Source organism: Chiroxiphia lanceolata, chromosome Z (genome assembly GCF_009829145.1).
Source record: "Chiroxiphia lanceolata isolate bChiLan1 chromosome Z, bChiLan1.pri, whole genome shotgun sequence".
Taxonomy (NCBI): domain Eukaryota; kingdom Metazoa; phylum Chordata; class Aves; order Passeriformes; family Pipridae; genus Chiroxiphia; species Chiroxiphia lanceolata.
This window is the reverse complement of record NC_045671.1, coordinates 57,595,535-57,611,117: the sequence shown is the minus strand read 5'-3', so window position 1 is coordinate 57,611,117 and position 15,583 is coordinate 57,595,535. Positions and strand designations below refer to the sequence as shown.

The 15,583-nt window shown below is 40.0% G+C and overlaps 1 protein-coding gene across 3 annotated transcripts in view; it reads right to left on the bottom strand.

Moving 5' to 3' along the window:
• The window catches only part of PRR16 (proline rich 16), a 144,117-nt gene extending 128,855 nt beyond the window's left edge, over window positions 1-15,262 (bottom strand). For all 3 annotated transcript variants that reach the window (XM_032676283.1, XM_032676282.1, XM_032676285.1), the window contains exon 1: window positions 15,033-15,262. In XM_032676283.1, the coding sequence (XP_032532174.1) occupies window positions 15,033-15,194 (162 nt within the window). In that variant the 5' untranslated portion in view covers window positions 15,195-15,262. The remainder of the gene's footprint in view (window positions 1-15,032) is intronic.
• Between the last annotated feature and the right edge of the window lie 321 nt (window positions 15,263-15,583).

The following is a 15,583-nucleotide window of genomic DNA, read 5'->3' as shown; positions in this document are numbered from 1 at the left end:
AGAAAAGATCTTTAATACATAGATTCAGCTCAAAATTCTTAAACTTGGCATCTTCTTTCCAGAGCCCTCTAACACGCACATCTCAGGACACAGCTTTATCATTGTATTAGTTTTTCACTTACGGTCATTTTTCCACACTCTTCTAACAACCTTTATGCAAAGGTAAGTTGTACATACAATTTAGGTACATCACAGCATCTTAACCCCAGTTTGTCCTGAACCTTCTCCTTTCATGTGAGCGACGCATCTCTCCACCAAGTTAGCTCAGGATAGTGGCATGGCCTACTGAGGGAAGGAGGAGAAAAAGAATCAAACTTGTTATAGCAGCTCAGAGGGAACATTTACATCCCCTGGTCCTGTCAGACAGGCTTCCGTGATCAAAAAACTATACTCTAGCAAAGGCTAGACTTCTTTGCTAGAGTACAGAAAGGATGTGAAGGGGAGGGCTGGGGGGAGGGAAGCTTTCAAGCATGAAGATGACAAGTATGATCAAACCCATAACATTTTCCCATGCTTATTGCTCTAAAGTAGAGTAGCTACTTAGTCTAAAAGAAAGGGTTTTTTAAAAAATAATACCAGCATGATATGGAATTCAGAATCAAAAAATTCTGTCTGAACTATCTGACCTTTACAAAATAACTGAAGGCCAGATTTTATACTGGGAAGCACCTGGCAATCTAGTGATGTGTTACACTTTCTGCAAGATTATGTTTGTCTACAAAACAAAATGAAATTAACAAAACCAAGTTAACTCTTCAGAATGGCATTTTATGCATTTGTAAATATACCCAGCCATTTTGGACAGTGATCCTTTGACATGAACATACAGCAACCCACAGCAAATTGGTCCTTCATACATTATTTTACTCCACTGATAGAATAGGTTTGTACCAACATGCAAAGACAAATGATTAATGTCACTCCCTCATAGAAGAAAACCACTTAAATTGCTGTCTTCAGCTACTATTACTCTTTCTTCTAATCGGGTATGCTGATATAACGTTTCCCAGAGCCTGAAAAACCTTACCAGAAGTCTGCTGGACTGGGGAGAGGGGTGGGAGGGGAAAAATTGGTAGAAAGGAGATTCCAGTTCCAATATGGTCATGGTTTCACTCTCTAGCCATTGTTTCACAACAGATGAAACCTAACCCTCAAGGAAGACAGGAAACATTGAGGAAGTTCACTGCCCTGATGAGAGAATTAAGGTATTGCCACAAGACAAAGCAGGCTAGGACACCTAATGGTAGTTAATTAGAAGCATTACTTTGTCTTAGAACAAGCATGAAATTTAAGTGATGTAAACAGCCTTTGTTTACTCTAAGATGTAATAAGAGAGGAGAAAAGAAAAAGGTATTTTGAAATATGCTTTTGAAGAATAATCATGGTCTGAGAAAACAGTCAGAGAAAAATTCAGAACTACCATATATGCTTTCTTAATCATGCACAATGCAAGAATAATCTGATGTTCAAATATCCAAACAACAAAATATTAACAAAAGAATCCTGAAAGAAACAGAAACATGCATAAGTCTACAAATAACAATAAGTGACTACTACTGTGGAAAAGTCAAAGTGGACATATTCCCTCATGAAAATAAGAGTGGCAATTTAAGGTGACTAAGAGGAAGTTTTTTCAGGAGGTGGGGAAAAAATAAAACCAAGAATGGCAAGGACAAAGAATAACGAGGATAAATTTCAGTGAAAATCTTTCTGAAGCTGTATTCCTGACATTTCAGATTTCCTTGCCAGATCACACAGACATTACTCAGACTCTGAAGATCAATATCAGTTTCCTTCACTTTGTGTCTTGCCTTTCTCAGCTCATCTCTTTGCATGTTCAACTTCTGCAATATAAATTACTGTAGCAATAATTTAACACCAGTGTTGTAACCAATGTTTCTTAAAAATGCTTAATAACAATTAGTCTTTGAACTTATCAGACCAACTAAACCTGCAGAATCTACTTTGTTGTCCAGTACTCATTTGCTGGCATTGGCACTTCCCAACTCCAAATATGTCCATTAACACCTGCAACATTGTTATTGCTGATGGTAATACACAAGTACTCCTGAGGGTGAAAGCAGACATATCCTTGTCAACCAGCCACTGCTTCAGTAAAACTTATACTTGCAGACCATTTCAGACCCTGCAAAAAGGGCAATAATAGAAATTAATCTGGCACATAATGACAGTAGATCAACATAATTAGACTTTAATAAATAATTTTAAAAACCCAAACATAAAGAGGTTTTGTATTTAAAAAACTTAGATGTTGACAGGCTATAAGGGACTAACAAGGTTAACTGAGATGCTCATGAATCTAAAAACAGAGAAGAATTGTTGAAGTAAAAGTACAACACCAATCAGAAATATCACAGCCATTCACTTCCAGAACTAACTTGGTTTGAAACTACCTCAGAGAGCACACAGAACTAAAAAGTCTACTGTGACTTCATGAAAATGAAGACTGTACAATAAAGAAGAATATGCTGTTAAAGAGATAATTAACAACTTGAATTAGATTTTGCAACTGATATTAAGTAGTGAAAGGCTCCATAGAATCATAGAATCACTAAGGCTGGAAAATACTTTTAAGATCAATTTCTACTGGCAAGCTATGTCCTCAAGTACCATATCCACATGGTTTCTGAGCACTTCCAGGGATGGTGACTTCACTCCCTCCCTGGGTTGTTTGTTCCAAAGCTTTACAACTATGTAATGAAAAAATTTTCCTAATATCTAATCTGAACCTTCCCTGGTGCAACTCTTGTCTTGTCACTTGTTACCTGGGAGAAGAAACTGACACCCACCTGGCTACAATCTCCTTTCAGGCAGTTGTACAGAGTGATAAGGTCTCTTGAACATCCTTTTCTTCACGTTAAATAACCCTAGCTCTCTCAGCTGCTCCTTACAAGACTTGTGCTCCAGACCCTTCCCTAGCTTTGTTCCCCTTCTCTGGACTCACACCACCATCATAAGGTCTTTTTTTAAGTGTGGGGACCAAAACTGGACACAGGACTGAAGGTGTGGTCTCACCAGTGCCGCGTACAGGGAGACAATATTTTCCCTGGTCCTGCTGGCCATACTATTTCTGATAAAGGCCAGGATGCCATTTATCTTCTTGGCCACCTGGGCACAATATTTGTTTATGTTACGCCACTGTTAGCCAGCACCTCCAGCTCCTTTTTGGCTTGGCAGCTTTCCAGCCAAACTTCCCCCAGCCTGTAGCGCTGCATGCGGCTGTTATCACCCAAGGGCAGAACTCAGCATTTCACCTTGTTGAGCCTCATACCATTGGTCTTGGCCCATCTACCCAGCCTGTCCAGATCCTTCTGCAGAGTCTTCCTATCCTCCAAAAGATCAACAACTTGATGTTGTCTGCAAATTGACTGAGTGAGTCCTTGATCCCCCCATGCAGGACATCAGTGAAGATATTAAACAGCACTGGCCCCAACACTGAGCCCTGGGGAACATGACATGACTAGCCAACAGTGACTCCATTCACCATCACCCTCTAGGCCTGGCCAGTTTTTCACTCAGAAAAGAGTACACCTGCTACGTTCCTGAAGAAGCCAGTTTCTCCAGGAGGACACTGTGGGTGACAGTGTCAAAGGCTTTACTAAAGTCTGGGTAAACAACATATATACGGCCTCTCCCTCATCCACTAAACCAGTCACTTGGTCACAGAAGAAGATGCTGAAGAATTGAGATTGTGTATCACCTGGAGAAAAGGAGGCTCAGAGGGGACCTATTCCTTTGTTCTACAGACTGGAAACCCACTAGTTCACAGAGCTCTGCACAGAATGGCAGAGTGACTCTCTCTACACAGAATGACTCTCTCTACACAGAGAGTCATCACAGAATGGCTACCACCAGGCAACTTCAATGCAACCTCAGGATGTAGGAAAACAGATAGTTCCAGCAAAGATAAGCAACACTGTGCAAAGCTCTGACTAGACCTCACCTACAGGATCGAACGCATTTCTATGAAGACCAAGTCAACCAAAATAGAGATAGAAAAGATCTGTTCCACCAAACGGAGAGTCTACCAAAATAAATAAAAGAATATATTCTTTACTAATGTACCAACGTAGATGTACAGCAAGATGAAGAAATATTAAAGAGCTACCAGAGCTGAGTGTCAACACTAGCACAAAGAAACCACAACAACCTAGGTGTTTTTATTAATTTGTCATTATTTGTTTGCCCACTGAAGTTTTTTGGCCTAGATTAAAGAGTTTCCAGCCACAAAAGCATTGTACTATGCCCCCTGTCTGTATCAACTGGCAGTCTGCAACAGAAAGCATGTGAAGACTCCAAGAATATCTCCTTCACCAGAAGAAAATCTTAAAGACATATCCATCTGCTAGGGTGCTACATCAGAAGAAAGTAAGATGCTGACATCTTGTCCTCTAGCCATACAGGCAACCAAAGTCTAACACTAAGTTCTTCAAGGAAAAATTCCACAGCATTCTACAAGTCTATAGTTACCATACAGAAAGCAAGGAAACAATTTAATCTGTTCAAAATAGACATTTAATTATCAAAAAAACTACTTGTTCAAGATTTAATTGCAGTGTATTAACATTTATGTAGCAGATAACTATGTTTCATTATGTACAAGAAACCATGCAAACAGGGAAGATATATCATATCTGTAATTCACAGTGACAAAACTGATGCCTCATTCTTGATTAGTAAATTAAACTGAGAAATAACAGATGAACACGGCACAAGTACTCTGCCTTGATTTTTAGAAAATTAAGCCTCAATAATGTTTCAAATTCCCTCTGGGCCTTGCCACTCTTTCAAAAGATAGTGATAAAAAACCAAAAGTAATTTGAAATGCTGTCACATTATACCAGGATGTTATGAGATGTCACTCTAAGAAGTGGTGAAAACTAAACAAAAGCACACTTCACATTTAGCACATGATCCACAAGATCTTCCTTCTTTTCATAATAGATTGTTATTAACTACAGCTGATGGCATAATACAAGGCATCAAGTCAAGGTCACTTACATTTTCTCAAAGAAAGTATGAGTCCAAAGGGTTATTTATTAACTTTTACTTTTAGTATTTTATTTTATGCCCTGGATTGACTAATACTTGTTAAACATACAAACTCAAAAATAATTTATATTCTAAGACAGATATAAGTTTATAGCAGACTACCAAATTATTGAAACAATAACTGACTAGGTATATTGAATATTCTGTTGAAGGCATCATAAAAGTAGCTCTTGTTTTTAAGATGACATCCACTAAGTAAACTTTGACTTTGATAGAACTAATTTTTTTTTTTTTTAATTCATAAGAAACTTCAATTAGATATTCATGATGCCGGTCAAGTGCTCATCTCCTAGAAATAGTATACAGCAGTCATTCATTAAAATACAGTCAATTTTTTCTATTAGGATGCTACCTGGCATACTTACAATCTTGCACTAAATAGAAAAGATTAATTATTGAATAGAAGGTTTTAAACTACCTTTAAGGACTTTTAAAATTTAGAAGATATTTTTAGACATTTTTAAAGGACATTTTCATCAGTTACATAATACCAAATGTAAAATTTCTATCTATGTCTAGCTTTATTCAATCTTAGTCTACAATTCCTTGGTATGCAATGAACTTGAGGCTTAGATAAAAGAATTGGAACCTCATCATTGCAGTTTATACATATTACTGTCTATAGAAGTACTGGGTTTCTAATTTCTCCTGAAGTTAGACATGTGAATCCAAGACACCGGTTTCGCACACACCAAATCTCCAGAATAACTGGCATTGCTTACAGACAACAGTGCAGTCAATACAAGATGGCACAGCTCTAGCAAAGTCAAAGCTGTATCACATCAGCCTGCTAAGATTTAAGAACATCTAATCAAAATAATTAATTAAGGTGTTTGCATACCATTTAAAGTGCTTACAATTCAGCCACTCACTTTCTATGAATTTTATTTAATACACAGAATCAAATAACCACCAACAGGAAAACAAGCACATGCAAACCAACTGTCAACAGGAAACAACAAAAAATAATAATCATAACCTCTTCATTCTTTTGCTTGAACATAAACATCCCACCCTGATGGAACATCAGTTTCCTGTAAGTCTTACCATCTGCACTTTGAGCAGATCTACATATACTTTTATAGTTTCCTAGTCTTAATAAATTATGCAAACTACCAAACACTGTGTCCATACACAGCATATTTCTTTATCCAAATGCCACAGCTTCACTGAACCTTAAAACATGCTATAGCATTATCCATAAGCAATGAAAGTGAAATAAGTCTAGACTGTACCATTCTAGATATCACAAATAAAACTCCAAGCAGTAGCAGAAACCACCTGCTTCATGAACTTACCCCATTCAAAGGGTGACTGCAACCATCAGTAAAAACACATACAGAATAAAGTGCACTCCAGGTGGTAACTGAAAATCATTTATTTAAGAGAACAGTTCTGTGGTATTTTGAGAAAAGATGAAGCAAATTTTAGAAAACAATGTGAACTTTATCTATCATGGATGGCTTTTGCTTGTAATAACAACCAGATAACTAGAATCCAAACAAAAACGTAGAGAATAGGTTTTTCAGCTAATTTAAAAATTTCAGATAAAGAAATATCTATTGAGGGAAATTAATGTTTGTGACATAGCATTTTTAATGAATATATACCCGATTTTTTGAGTTTGAGTCTGAAATATGGTGTGCAGGTCCGGGTTCCCCAGTACAAGACAGATATGAACAACAGGACCTAGTTCAGGAAAGGGGTTGGAAGATAACTAAGGGGTTGGAGCATCTGTTATAGACTTGATTAGAAGTAATAAATGAGACAACAGTGGGCACAATTAGAAATACATGAAATTCTACTTAAACACAAGACAAAACATTTTTACCATAAGGGTGATTCAACACTGAAATAGGTAATCCAAAAAGGTTGTGGAGTCACCACCCTTGAAGATATTCAAGATGGTGATCCTAAGAAACCCTCTTCTAGTTGACTCTTGAATGGGTTGGACAATTTCCAGGGGTCCATTTGAACTTCAACCAGTCTGTGATTCTATATTAAAAAATAAATATATCTGCTCCAATTATTTGCCCAATAACTGCTGAACTTTCAGTAGTTAATTTAGCTGAAAATCTCAGTGACAAAGCATACAAAGAAAGAATTACACTTTGTTTTATTACACCGCAGTAAAGAAAAAACATACTGACCTTGATTTTTCGCATCTTCACATATAATTTTATACAGAAAGGACAGATACATGGGTATAAACCAATAAACTACAATAGAGAATTAATTTCTTCTTCTTTCTTGTTTTCAGTTTGTTAGTTTTTAGAATCTGCATCCTTCAGGCCACATAAACTGCCTGCTTTAACACAGTGACATTTCCAGTAAAGTATGAATCGTTATTAGACACCAAAATTTTGCATATTTTAAACACTTATCTAATTTTCTGCAGTTGGGTGAAAAGCTCAAATCTAGTTTTTGGTAGTCCTGGAGCACCCTGCAGCTGGTCTCACTTTAAATACATAGTAAACTTCTCACACTATTTTCCTAAGATTTTTCCTAATCTTCTTCTACTTACAAGGCAAATGATTATAGTGCAAGTTAGGATGTCATACTCTACTTCTACCTTGAAGCTCTTCACTCAAAGAACTGTAAACAGACAACAAAAAAGAGAAAAACATAATACCATCGGGGGTGAAGGACTGAAATAAGGATTTGGATTATTAAAAAAAAAAAAATCAAGGAGAAAAAACTGAAAAGTTTTTAAATTACAGGATTTTTCACATTGCTGAGAAATAATCTACAATGAAATCTGGAAATGATTCAACATCAGTGTTCTCAGTCTTCATAACGCAATGTGGCACATGCTGCATGAAACAACAGATAAGTCTGTTAACCTTTAAAAACATATGAACATACTACAGTTTTTACAAAAGCAACAACTGATGGTATTACTACTGTTTGGAGGCAATTATTCCTCACTACCTCCCATCAGCTGTAGTGCAACAATTCTAAACTAAACCAGAATGCCAGCAGCTAAGCCACTAAGACCTCTCATGCGTCATTCAACACACACACGACCTGACAGAGGGAGGTTTGAGAGAGAGAGAGGATTTTCTCAGCCCTTCCACAATGAAAGCAGGGTCTGCTTTGATTCTTCCGCTGGGTACAATAATAAATGGCATTTTGAAGGTAGCTACAGCAAGAATGACCAGTCAATATTGCATAGAGCTGGACAGGAACTCTAAGGAGGAGGCATGTTATCAGCTGCAGCCCTTATCATACATTCATACCTCAAGAAGAGGTAACATTTTACTCATTAAGAACACAATGTACATCAACTGCTACTTACTGCTTCTATTAAAAAACAAACAAACAAAAATGCCAACTACTAGCAAAGGAAAACAAAGCCCTGCCTACATATAGGTAACTAAGCTAGTGTTAATTTGCATGGCTGTCAGCCACAGGTTATGTGGGAAAGAGAGCAGTCCATATGCAAAAGAGACCTCTTTAGTCTCCCTCTGCCTCACTGAAGAATAAAAAAAAAAAAAATGGGGACCCCTGTACAGCAAATACTTGAATTACCCTGTGAGGTTACTGAACATTTAGTACACCAGCCTTTCAAAGAACGAGTATAATACACAGAGAAGACTACAAGCCGCCAATGTTTTGCAGCTCTAAAAGAAATGAAAACTGGAAGAAAATAGTGATGCTCATTCAGAAAGGTATTGCAAAAGAGGTATTGTGGGAAAGTACTCTTTAAACTCAGGGACAACATTAGCACCTCTCCCACAGCTACCACAAGGAGTACTAACTATTTGTGTACAACACATGTGTTCAACATGTGAGAAGAAATTTGGCTGGAATTTTTGGCTGGAAGTGGGAAGGGTATTACAGAACTTTGTCCAGTGTGAATAATGGGAACAGAAGTTTTGCATAATTTCCAGAGGAAACTGTCAAAGATATTCAAAACATCAATGATGGTGTTCAACCAAGTCACTGGTATTGCATAATGCATTCATATATACATGTGGCAGCAACCGATTTCTCTAAATTCTGAAGTTTTAATAAAAATTATGCAACCCAAGACTAACTTACATCACTCAAACTTAAGTTTTGTTCCTTCCAAAGTCAATGGAACAAATCTGACTGCAACAGACAGAAGTTTGTACCTTACTATTTTTGTTTTCTTTATCATGGTCAGTACTGGACAGACTGTGTGAAATTCAAAGTTAAAAAAAAAAAATACATATTTTCACTGTGGCACTGTTTTTATTTGAAAATTGAATTTATATATGTTCTAGTTAGCTCCCCGTTGCACTATACATTGCTCTCAGGAGCCTAGTAGTACATACAAGGAATGAAGTAGTTGACATGGGTGTTCATAAAACAGCTAGCACAAATTGACAGTATGCTTCCCTCTGTCAAGCCTCTTGATACTGACAAGCAATTCTCTCTATGTACACTACTTATTATTTTCTTTGGGTTACACAATGCAATTACTAACTCTTGGAGCTTTGGTTACAAATGATATGTGGAGCAACTTCACCTTGTCATGTATTGGCATATAAACGTTCCTCACAACCTTAACACATGGGGTTTTTTTAAGGTTCACGATTACCTTTTAGCTCCATTGGCTTTATTGACACTACTAGTGTAAGAGTTTTATCTTATTATATTGCACATTTTATTGTCTATAACTGTATAAATGCTTCATAGGCCACAAGAAATAAATGGAAAGAAAAATTACAATTCAGTTATCTGCAATGACTATTTATGGCCTTCTTTGGATCCCTGGGCAGATCACAATAAAGTTGCTGTGCAGTGCTTCTCTTACATAATGAATCATACTCTGCACTCAAACATCCAGGTACGGTTCATGATTGCATTTGGCATTAAGGAACGTAATAAGAAATCAAAAAAAAAAAAGTCTTGTAAGTTTTGGAATGGCATATTCCTTCATTCATACACCTTGGTCCTGGTGCCTGAACCAGATCACAATCCCAGCCACAGCAAGAAAAATTACGAAGAAGCTTCTGTCCTTCTCATTTCTGACCAGGATCTGCATATACAGACAGTGTATCCACTGAAGCAAGACTCCAGGAAGAACACTGTTAAGCAGGCCTGCATCCAGGATCCAGATATAAGTAGGGCATCTGCATTTATTGGATTTTTAATGGTAGGAACAAATATGCTCAAAAACCTCTCCCTTCAACTGCCACTGCATAGTAAAAAGAGTGGCAGGTCCTTGACACCTGGAGAGAATACAAAGAGGAGAAGAGGCAAGAATCAGAAGAAGGAATAGATTAAAATGCTTTGGTATTGTTCTACCTACCCTTAGATTTCTATATAGTATATCCTATAACTATGCTGTAATAACTCCTTGGCTCAGCTCCATGCAGCAGTATGAACCCAAAAGATTTTTATATTGTTGCTTGTATTGCTGCCTGCATATAAGAGATACTGATACATGACTGATTGTTGCTGCTCCAATCCTCTTGGTAGATACAAACTGGAGCCTCCTATTTTCTGGATTAACAGGCAAGAACCTTCCTACCATCTTCATTGTTATCAGAACACAAAACCAAAAATGGAATGGAAAACACTGGTGTTGAAATTGTAAAACACTTCTGTAGGCCTGATTCAGAAATTTAGACCACAAAATACATGACCACTTAAGAGAATGATGACTGGTCTGGTTATGAAATCAGGTTGTCTATCCCCTAACAAACTTTGTTATGGTGTTTTGGGGGAGGGGGATTGGGTATCTGCTAATTTCATCACTTAGAAAATATTATTTGTTAAGTCATGCTTAAATTTTACAGATCACATCTTTATGGATAATAAACACATCAGTTAGATGACAGAGAATTATGCCTTCATTCCAACAGCAAGACATTTTCACAGGATTTAAAACAGAGGAGGTAGATTCAAAGGACTGGAAATTTACTGATGCATGTGCGACGCCTATGAGGGCTTCTGTTTCTCCTGAACCTCCATTTTGGATTATTCTAAACATTGGCAATAGCTACACAGCTGCTTCCTTTTGATAAAAAGGTTGAAGAGTACTTAGTCAATTAAAAGCTATGCAAATGTTTCACACATAACTTCCAGGAATTTGTTCTGCACGATGAATTTTTATTGCTACAAAAAGTATTTATCAAATTATTTAGTTAAGTATTTCCTTAATGAAAACAAGTGCAAGGCTGCAGAAATGTGCAACATTATCATAAAATGTGAAAGCAGGGAAGTCTTAAAAATTACAATATCAGTATTAGGATAACATAAATCTCTGTGTCCTGTTGTCTGCAGCTGCAAATGCACATCTCCTACAATCCCTTCTGAAGTCATCAGAGAATTAGGGCTACATCATGCATTTTACAATCAATATAATTTAGCACATATCTTCTGGTTTCCAGCTGGACATTATTTAGGTACCAGACAGATAAGTATCAACTCCAAAACAAGACTATATAATAATAACCATCTCTCTAGATAGACTCCAGTGAAAAAGTCTTTTATTCAACCCTCTGAAGGAGAACCAAAGTTTAAGCCTCTGCCAACTTGATTTTGAAATAATCTGGACTAAAGGAATAGAAAGTGTTACTCAATCCTCTGGCACCCCTTTGATTTTTCTTTGGAATATTCATCAAATAAGAGCCACTTAATCCATTTCAACTCCATTATTTTCTTTCGACACAAAAACACATCCTGTTGTTGCTACACATCCTCAAGATGTTTCTCTTTAGCAAGGAGACAAAAAGGGCCAAGCCTCCCATAAATTCACTGCACTCTAGAGAAGACTGCCATACACCACCTGAGACTCTGGACTCAACATCACTCGATCCTATCATGTCTCCCCGTCACCCCCTTTCTGCATCCTTAATCTTCTGTGGTTACCTCAGCCTAAGCAGACAAGACCAATAAATAAGGGGGGAGGGGAGTGGAGGAGGTGGGAAGGAAGAGACAGATGTTGCCCTTCTGAGACACAGTAACTCTTAAAATGTACTAGTTTTAATCCACATGATTTAGTCACATGCTTCTAGAGTATATTTATAAACTTCATGGTTTGTGCATCTGGATTTAACATCCCATCTTCTACCCACTCCTCCTTTTCCCCTTTTTAAAAACAAGACAAAAAAAATCTAAAGAACCAATTAGAAAAAGCTTCAGAACAAAGGGCAGATGCAAATGTAAGTAAACCATCATAAGCTAAATGTAACAAGGCATACAAGTCCTGTACAGCCATGCTCTTTACTGTTATAGAACAGTTCACTTTGAAGCAATGAAACCGTATTTCAATTTGACAACGTTTTGACCATAAAATCTTACAAAAGAAGACTGAAGGATGCTGAAAGACATCCAGTTTATTACAATACCTAAAATGCTATTTTAAGTATAATCATAATTTATATTTAAGGTTAACAAATATGTAGGCATAAATAGAAAAAAAACTGTTTTACAAATTATGTATATCACCAATAAATATTACACCAAATTTTCTACTCAGAACTATTACTGGAACTGCACCAAAAAAACCTTCATGTCCTACCACTATACCAGAATTGAAGACTTCTGAAATAGTAATAAAAAGAATGAAATGCTCTTTTCAGAATACCATATTCCTAATAGAAAAATAAAATAAAATAAAAAACACCCAACAGAAAACATCGTAGCACAACAGCTAGACTGCAGCAGACCCCCAATGTGGAGGGCAGGGGGAAAGGTAGCAATAACATTTCCAGAAAAACAGAAAAACACAATTTGTAGTGAAAATGGAAAGTATAAACTTACATCCACTCGTTTATCCCTTTGACTGATCCTACAGTAGGGAACCTAAATAAAGGACAGGTATATTTCTGTATGTAATACACCAAAACTGACTACAGGCTAACTTTGCATAAGCTTTAATGGATGACCTGTCAGTGCTTTCTAACATCTACAAACAATCGATGAAAGAGACTGATGATTAGCTTATAATATCATCAATTAACTTACTTTCACCTAAAAAGTATACACTGCAGTTATGTCTAAGCGGTTTTGAACAGATTGAGTCCATACTACAAAGGCAGCCAACTGAAGATACTCAGATGTCAAACTTTTGCAGACTTTTCAAAATAAATGTCATACACAGTGTATTTAACAGATAATGATAACATTGTAAGCAAGGACATGTATGTGTATTCAATTCTTGCTTATTGAACTATCACAGCTATCATCTTTGTAAGACTTATTTGGTGAAAAGCATTACTCAAAACCTCATGTGTAGCTACAATCAAGATTTATCTATTCTTTTTATAAAAACACTTTTATTTTCTCAAAATAGATGCTTTTGGCAATCCTTCCACCCTTCAACAGGTACACACTACTTAAGAGAGTTACGGCTCCACTTCTCTACAAATTTCTCCATCAAGCAGAGGTAAATCCATTTCTCTATCACAGATGCAGTCAACCAGAACAGACAAGTTTGCTTAGATAAAACATGCCACAGTAAATGATGATATATGATCTCCACTTACAGCAATCCTGTTTGCTCAGTAGAAGAAAGCTAGGACTGATTAAGTGCGGTGAACGATTTACATTCATGGGACAAAGCACATTACATCCTCTCCAGGTCCTGAAAATGTTCTTCTGCAGCAACAGAAGCCAGTTTGCACCATCAGTCTTAAAAACTGTTGTAAGAGCTGCTCTACAGTGTTTACTCCCACTTCAAAATACCTCAAAAATTACAAAGCATAGGCAGCAGTACATTAAAGAAAATAGAAATTATAGATATATTAAAAAAAAAAAAAAGGAGAAATCTGGAATCGTGAGTGAGAAAGGAGCCTAACAGCTGTGATTAGTGAGCCATGTGTTTATACATCTTTCAACATTATACAAAGCACTGGGTGAATTTCAGACTGCCTCAGATGGCAAAAGACTGTTGAATGAAACTTGTTGACAATGTTGTTAAAATAGAAAACTAATATTTGATAGCAAAAAATCACAGCCTCTTATAAATGTCAAATACAGGATTATAAAGCAATGCACAGAGATTCTAGACTTGAATTTCGGTGCATAATCCAACCATCTGTCGACCAGTTGTGTAGCAAAATCAAGAGAATGTAGAAATCTCCAAAAGGACAGCCAAATTCTCATCCTTCGGCTACTGCATTTCCCTGCTTATGAACATGCCCGCGGTAATCGCACTCTGCCTGCAGATTAACCTGAGAAAGATGACACTCGCCACCGGCAAAAGAGAGATTGCAAAGGCAATCTTGCCAGATAAAGAAGATAAACAGGGCGCTCAGCTCCCGGTGAAGCAGGCTGCAGAGGCGGAAGCAGACTTCCCCAAGCCAGTGCTGCCGGCGCCGGGCACGGACCCTTCACCAAGGGCGGCGGGTGCGCGGGTCCGGAGCCACTCAGCCCGGCCCGGGGGGGGAAATGAGAGCCGGGCTGCTCCCTGGGGGTGAGCGTGAGGCTGCACGGTGCAACCCGAAAGTTAAACCCGCTGCAGCGGGAGTGCGGTCGTTCTTCACTCCTCTCCCACCGTCGGGATGCCGGCCCGGCGCAGCCCGGAATAGGGCAGGGCTGCGAGTCCCGCAGCTCCCCCGAACACCCTCCTTGCCCAGCAGGAACCTCGCAGGAGAGGCACCCCCGGCCTCCCGGGAAAAATAAAACTCCGAGGGATGCGCCGAGGTGGGAAGTTCCCAGGCAGAGCCGCCTCGCAGCCGAGGGGAGCACGCCCGGCGACGGGGCGCCTGGCATTCGGGACACGGGGCTCCAACCGCGCTCCTCGTCTCATCCCAGACCGACGGGCGCCGCACCGAGGCTCCGCCGCCCGCCCCGGGATACGACTGGGAGCTGCCCAGCCTGGACACTAGTTGCTTGACCCGCGGTGAAGAAGCGGCAAAAGGAGCCTGGGGGCGACAGCGGAGCTGCGCGGGTAGCCGGACCCCGGCCTGCGGGCGATGGGGCTCTCGCCCCATACGGGGCAGACCGGAGGTCAGCCCGCGCAGCTCTTCGTTTCTCACCTCCTTAAGTTCCTTGGCGACATCCTTCAGGTCCCCCAGGACTAATTCCAAATCCTCCACGATGATCTTGATCTGCTCCTTCACCTTGGCTTTGGAGGCTGCCGGCGGCCCCTCGGACGGCGAAGAGGAGGAGGATGCGGTCCCCTTGGACTGGGCGGACATCCTTCGGGGCAGCCCGGCGCGGCCAGCGGGGCACGCAGGTCAGGGGAGCGCGGCGGTCGCCGGCCGCCCGGCCCCGTCCCTCCGGCTCCCGGAGCTGCCGCAGCCACTGCCGCCGCCGCCGCCTGCCCGCCCGCGCATCCCGCGCCGGGGGCGCCGCGCCGCGCCGCGCTCCGCCGGGCGGCCGCGCTGTGCAGCTGCTGCCATGGGCTCCCGGAGCGGCGCGGGGGCCCGGCTGCAGCCCCGCCGTGCGCCGCGCCTGCGCCTCGCCCCGCCCGCGCCGCCGCCCGCGCCAGCACCGGCCCCGGCACCGGCCCCGGGCGGCGAGAGGGGCCGGGGGAGGAGCGCCCACCGCCCGCGCTCCGGAGGGGCGGGGGGGGCAAGGCGGCTTC